General features: G+C 29.1%; 1 protein-coding gene across 1 annotated transcript; it reads left to right on the forward strand.

Annotated features, from left to right (window-relative positions):
• The first annotated feature begins 5,053 nt into the window (after positions 1-5,053).
• On the forward strand, positions 5,054-7,013 carry LOC111412671 (putative F-box/LRR-repeat/kelch-repeat protein At1g11620). Its single transcript, XM_023043597.1, has 2 exons — positions 5,054-5,401; positions 5,706-7,013. Exons 1-2 carry the CDS (start codon positions 5,054-5,056, stop codon positions 6,516-6,518), a joined length of 1,161 nt encoding a protein of 386 aa, XP_022899365.1. The 3' UTR covers positions 6,519-7,013.
• Positions 7,014-7,248: the final 235 nt, after the last annotated feature.

Genomic DNA, 7,248 nt, shown 5'->3' on the forward strand with positions numbered 1-7,248 from the left:
TATTTATTATACAATTACATAAAAACTAAAGTATTACAAACGTTTTTAAAAAAATACTTGCATTTGAAATTATTACAATTACGGATCACTATGTACATAAAAGAACGCTTGCATTTTAATGTGTGTTTAGTTTATAAGTTCTACGCCACGTTCGATGCTAAAAATTCAATGTATTTCAATTAGGGTAGTCAATAAATTGAATTTTGATCCGAATCCGATGAAATTAATTAGAGATAGATTTAGAGTCTCAATTCGATAACCCAATCAAGATTTAAATTCGATAATTCGTTAACTAAATGAATCAATAGATTGGATTTTGATCCAAATTCGATCTGAATCCGATGAAATTAATGGGAGATGGATTTAGAATCTTAATCCGATAACCCAATCGAGATTCAAATCCGATAATCCGTTAACTAAATGAATCAAATATGAATATAGGTCAATTCAATTTGATAAATAAATAAAATTTAAATTTTTCTAATTTTTTCAATTTCAGATCGGATATCCGATAACATAGTTAATCGGATATGAATTTAACATTCAAATATCCGTCGGATTATTGGATCGGATCGGATAGGATAATTATTATTAACAGACCGGATCGGATTTAAGTATATCCGATTCATTTACAGCCCTAACTTCAATGCGAAGATTTCACAATCGCCCGGGTCGATTTCACGGAAGAGGTTGGGCAACGTACCATCAACATATGTTCTCTTCTTTGCCTCGATCGTGTACGGACAAAAAATGTGTTGTGACAGTAATCTAATCCTCTTGCTAATCATTTGCTCTGGCACGTCAATAATATGTTTCGTACAGGGTATCATCCAAACTCGCGATATTATCTGTCAAGTTGGAGGTCCTCTCCGACATAGTTATGTATATTATTTATTTAATATTTAATTACGTTGTTTAATTATTTATTTAATCACTTAATTAAATAAAAAAATTAATATTTAATTTAACTTCTTATTTAGATATTTCATTTATAAATTATCTTAATTGGTTGTGTGTAGTATGTATTTAATATTTCATTACCTTATTTAAATAAATTTTATAATATATACAATTATTTCATAAATAAAAAAATATATACAACTATTTCGTTCCCACCACTGGCACCTCTCCCATCTCCACCGACATCCATAACGATTATAATGAAATATTTGTGTACATCCCCACCCCTCCATCGTCACCCTCCTTGTCACCATCTCCGCTACTCTCTGTCACTGTCTGGGACTCATATCGTCTGCATACTATATCTCATCGGATATGACTCTGACCCTCTTCCTCGTTCAGCGTGTTAGCTCAGTGAGCAATTCAAGTTGACATATTAACATTTCACCGAGTTAATGACCATGCATCGAGATTTCGAAACGACGTACAACATAAATCACAAATGAATAATATATATCTCAAGATCGTTGAGGAGAGCTGATAACTATCAACTTTATCCCCATGGATAGTTGTTGAATGTGTTAATGTCATCATCAACCTCCAAATGAAAGACAATGATCGATGCCTTCTTGTAATGATACCTCAGTATGCTCTCTAGTATAAATATCATCCCCGACTTCAACTTGTCAAACATATCGTCACATTCCTTGAGTGCATCTCCTAAATTAGAAAATTAGACAACAAATAAAAAAAAGCGAAAAACTAATTTTTGTAAAATTATTTATTTCATAATTTATTTTAATTCTATATTATTTATTTCAATTATTTATTTAATTAATTTTGATTATTTATATTTAATTACTTATTTAAATAAATTATTTTGATTAGTTATATTTCTCATTTAAATATATTACTTATTTAATTACTTATTTAAATAAATTAAATAAATTATTTTGAATATTTATTTCAATTAAATTTTAATTACATATTTTGATTATTAACGTTTATTCATTAATTACATTTTTTATTTATCATTTAGATAATTATTTAATTACTATTTAAATGTTCATTATTTATTTTTGTGCATTTAAATTAATTATTTTTTCTGATTTTTTTTCATTTATTTGTTTCAATTGTTCATTTAAATTATTTGATTTAATTATTTATATTGATTGATTATTTAAATTATTTATTGAACAAGTAAACTTAAATATTTAATTATTTATTTTAAATGTTAGAAATTTATTTCAATTAAATTTTAATTACATATTTTGACTATTAATATTTATTCATTATTTACATTTTTTATTTATCATTTAAATAATTAATTATTTATTATTTAAATGTTCATTATTTATTTTTGTGAATTTAATTACTTATTTAAATAAATTATTTTGAATATTTATATTTCTTTTTTAAATATATTACTTATTTAATTACTTATTTAAATAAATTAAATATATTATTTTGAATATTTATTTCAATTAAATTTTAATTACATATTTTGATTATTAACATTTATTCATTATTTACATTTTTTATTTATCATTTAAATAATCATTTAATTATTATTTAAATGTTCATTATTTATTTTTGTGCATTTTAATTAATTATTTATTCCAATTGTTTTTCATTTATTTGTTTTAATTGTTCATTTAAATTATTTGATTTAATTATTTATATTGATTGATTATTTAAATTATTTATTGAACAAATAAATGTAAATATTTAATTTTTATTTTAAATTTTAGAAATTTATTTCAATTAAATTTTAATTACATATATTGATTATTAACATTTATTCTTTATTTACATTTATCATTTATCATTTAAATAATCATTTAATTTTTCTTTAAATGTTCATTATTTATTTTGTGCCTTTAAATTAATTATTTATTCCAAATATTTTTCATTTATTTGTTTCAATTATTCATCTAAATTATTTGATTTAATTACTTATATTGATTAATTATTTGAATTATTTATTGAACAAGTAAACGTAAATATTAATTATTTATTTTAAATGTTAGAAATTTATTGCAATTAAATTTTAATTACATATTTTGATTATTAATAATTATTCATTATTTATATTTTTTATTTATCATTTAAATAATCATTTATTTATTATTTAAATATTCATTATTTATTTTTTGTGTATTTAAATTATTTATGGAATACAACGAAAAAAAAATCCAGCCGTCTGTTTTGTAGACGGTCTAGGCCATCTGTAAATAGATGGCCCAAACATCTGGAAAACAGACGGTCCAGTCATCTAGCCGTCCTCTCCCCCCTTTCTTCTCCGATTCAGGTTTTGGAGATTGCCATTTCGACCCAAAAGACCCAAAAACACCTCAAAAAATGCCATTTTCAGTAATTTTACATAATCTACAAAGATTTCTACCATTATTTCCAATAAGATTTCTTCCTCTTCTTTTTCAGACTTCGATTTGAGTGTGATTTGTTAGGGGCAATATTAGGTTTTCATTGTTTTTAACGTTTTTATAGATTTTTCAAATTCTTTTTTTTTTTTTTAACAGTAGTCAACGGTCATTTTGAAAAAATGTCTTTTTTTTTTTTTTTAACAGTAGTCAACGGTCATTTTGAAAAAATGTCTTTTTTTTTTTTTATGGCTATCTGCCACCATTTCCTCGGTATTAAGGTCAATTGCCCGATTCTTTCTGGGCATAATAGAGGATTCCGCTATCCATCCCAGTGACTCCACCACCACCCTCTTCTTCGACTGTTCCTATTCTTTCTCCATTATATATTTTATAGTTTTAACTTTTTAGGAGAAAGAAGTGAAAATTACATTATATACTAAGTTTTATTTGTTAGGCTTAACTATTATTCCTTGCTGTGGTTCTATTAATTTAATATATATATTGCGCGCACACACACACACACACATGTGTGTGTGTGTGCGCGCGCGCGCGCGCAATATATATATATATATATTGCACATAAAAATTTATATATATTTATGTTGTGTGTAATACATGTAACACTTCAAACACTTATTACTATTTTCTTAATATATATGCATTCTATTATCAAATTCAAATGAACCCCATACGTACGCACACGTTCACCGCTAATTTTATTTTTCTAATGTTTGTCACGCCATGTTGAATTGCATGAATACTAAATTGTATATTGTATGCCTATGGGTTTACCACATCATCATAATAAAATGTTAGGTTATTGTTTCATATCGTGTCTCATTATGCCAAGCACGACAATTCATGAATGTAATTTAATATTTTATATTATTAGTTTTCATTTAAACTTATATGTTAACTTGTTTTAAATATATTACTATGTCCATATATAAACTGCGGGATAAAACTGAAGCAAATTGTAAATAATGGTTTGATTTGATTTGGCTTGAAAAATAAAATGATTTGGTTTGGTTTGGAAAAATTCTAAATGAGTTGAAATAATTTGAGCTGAAAATATGACACAAACCATCCAAATCAAACAATGTTCATCCCTAGTGGATAACAGACCAAATTACCCATTACTTTACCAAAATGTTATTAATTTCATTTATTTTAGAGGTTAAGATAGTAATTTATCAGGTATGTTTCTGGTAAAAATTTTATTTTTAATTTTTTAATTTTTGAAGATTCAATTTGCTTTCAAATTGATGATAAAATTTTGAAATCTAACGATTTGGATTAATTCAAAACCATTTTGTTGACAGATTCTCATGGAACCAAATCGATTGTTTTAAAAAGATATTTCAATTTGATTTTCCTCTGACATTTTTTCTTTTAGCCATTTAAAATTAAAGTTGAGATATGCTGTTCACCAAATAAATGATTATCATTTTAAATTAATATATTCAAATTTTTCTCTTACTATCACTTGTACTTAAAATTTGGTCTCTTTAATGTAAAATGACTTGTTCTCATTCATTGATGGACAAGAAATTTTGAAGAGCAGATCTTAACTAACAAAATAAAAATGTAGTAGTGTAGCCTAAACCGAAAGTTGTGGCCATAGCTTGTCATGAGAGTAAAGGTTGGGGGCATGGAGAAATTTACCCCTCAAAAATTAATGAGATGATCGGCACAATCGCAAAACAGCAGCGTCAGTCTCTCCCCCTCTTTTAATTGAAACTAAATACGTAATAAGTGTACACAGGAAAATGAAGATCGGCTGCTTGCCGGAAAATGTTATAGCGGAGATCTTCTCAAGACTTCCCGTCAAAACGCTTATCCGATTAAAATGCGTATGTACCCAATGGAGTTCCTTAATCTCGAATCCTTTCTTCGCCTCTTTGCACCTCAGCCGCTCCGTTTCCAACCCTACAAGACACTCAATTCTTGTTCACGAACTACGCCGCCAAAACAGACATATTTCGCTCGACCCCCACCTCAATCTTGGATTTGATCTGACTTACCCTTTCGGCCCGGGAATAATTTATGTGGGCTCAATCAATGGCTTGGTTGTTGAGAAAAATGTAAGAAAATCTGAAAATTTAATGAATTTCAAGGTACGAAAAATGTTATAATTTAAGAGATATTTCTTCTCTACCCAACGAAGTCACGATTAGGATATGATAGAAAATCTTTCTTAGGATACAATGGAAGCTTTTGATTCAAATTGTAACTATTTGATCAAACTAATAAGACATTCGAAAAAGAGCCGATGATGCCATGTGGGCTCAATCAATGGCTTGGTTGTTGAGAAAAATGTAGGAAAATGTGAAAATTTAATGAACTCCAAGACACGAAAAAAGTTATTTTTTAAGAGATGTTTTTTCTCTATCCAACAAAATCACGATTGGGGTATGTTAGAAAATCTCTCTCAGGTTACTCTTGATATGGAACCCTTCCACCAGACTGTATAAGACACTCCCACTTGGTAGTCATACAGATCCATGTGGTATTACCATAGGGTTTGGTTGGGAAGCCATTGATAATGATTACAAGGTAGTGAAAATTGGTTTTTATTATGGGGAATTTGCAGAGTGGGCAGAGGTTTGGACGGCCAATTTAGATTCGTGGAAGGAGATTAAAGTTGATCGCAAATTTTGTCTTATCACGAATTGTTGTGATGTGATAGTGAAGAGATTTTCTTATTTTTTTGCTCAAGATAGTCCTGGGAATGATGGCATAACTCTAGTTGCTTCGTTCGACATGAGGGCCGAGGTATTGCAGGTGGTTTCTGTGCCTGATTCCTTACTTGAAAGGCAGTATGATTTTAATGCTATGAATTGGAAGGAAACTTTTGCTTTGGTAGCACGTGTTTCACCAGAGCCCAGAAAAATATATCAAGTATGGACGATGGAAAATAGTAGTGTAGGGAAGGAACATTGGAATAAGAAATTCACCCTTGAACCGGATCATATCTTTTACCGAACGGTGAACAGTGTAAATGGAAAATTCATACTGAGAAGACACCGAACTCTGATCTTATATGATGTGGAAAACAGAGATACCAAGACAGTTGGACGAGTCAAATTTCCCGTGCTTGGGGCTCATTACTATGTGGAGAGCTTAATGTCAATCAAGGGGTTTAATCATTTTGGAGATGATGCCAGAAGGAGATGGAATGAGCAAGAACTAGAACTCAATACAGGTCACGTCTCAATTGAAACGAAATCTTGACCTTGAGTGAGGAATTGTTGGGTTTTGTCATTAGACAAGATTTGACATTAATAGTTCATGCTTTAGCGTTTGGGATTGATTCCTTTTTTCCATGTCCATACTCAGTTTTTGAGCTTGCTGGTACTGATTTCTATCCCATTATTGCAACGTGACATGATTTCACTGTTCAAGGGCATGTTATTAGTTACCCCTAGTATATTTCTTCCACATGGTTGAGGAGCACTAAAATTTTGATATTCAATTTGTATTTTGTAGAATTGTTTATGTGACACAGGTACTTTTGATTGCGTGAGTAGCCTATGTTAAAAACTTGGATTTGGCTTAAAGCAACACGTAAGTGATGATTAAGATGTTACAACTGATAATGAACTAGCGATCATACTAATGAAGATACCTGGGCTAGGACAAAAAATGTGTGCTTGTGTGTCCTCTCACCATAATTATTACATATTTAGCATTCTTTCGTGCAATGGGCCTAACGCATTGCATCATAATGGCTTGTTTCAGGTCAGGAGCTACTTGAATGATAATATTAATGGATTGGGTAAGATCTTCTATCTCATATACAAATCTGTCATATTTTTCTATTTCCAGTACTGTACACGACATACGTAGTGAGTATGCCATTTTATGGGGTCACGGTGGCAATGTAACTTGATTTTGCAATGTGCACAATGTGCATTAAAAAATTTGGTTTAGAAGGTAGTTGATTGTTGCGAGAAGTTAAGCA

Source organism: Olea europaea, chromosome 16 (genome assembly GCF_002742605.1).
Source record: "Olea europaea var. sylvestris chromosome 16, O_europaea_v1, whole genome shotgun sequence".
NCBI lineage: Eukaryota > Viridiplantae > Streptophyta > Magnoliopsida > Lamiales > Oleaceae > Olea > Olea europaea.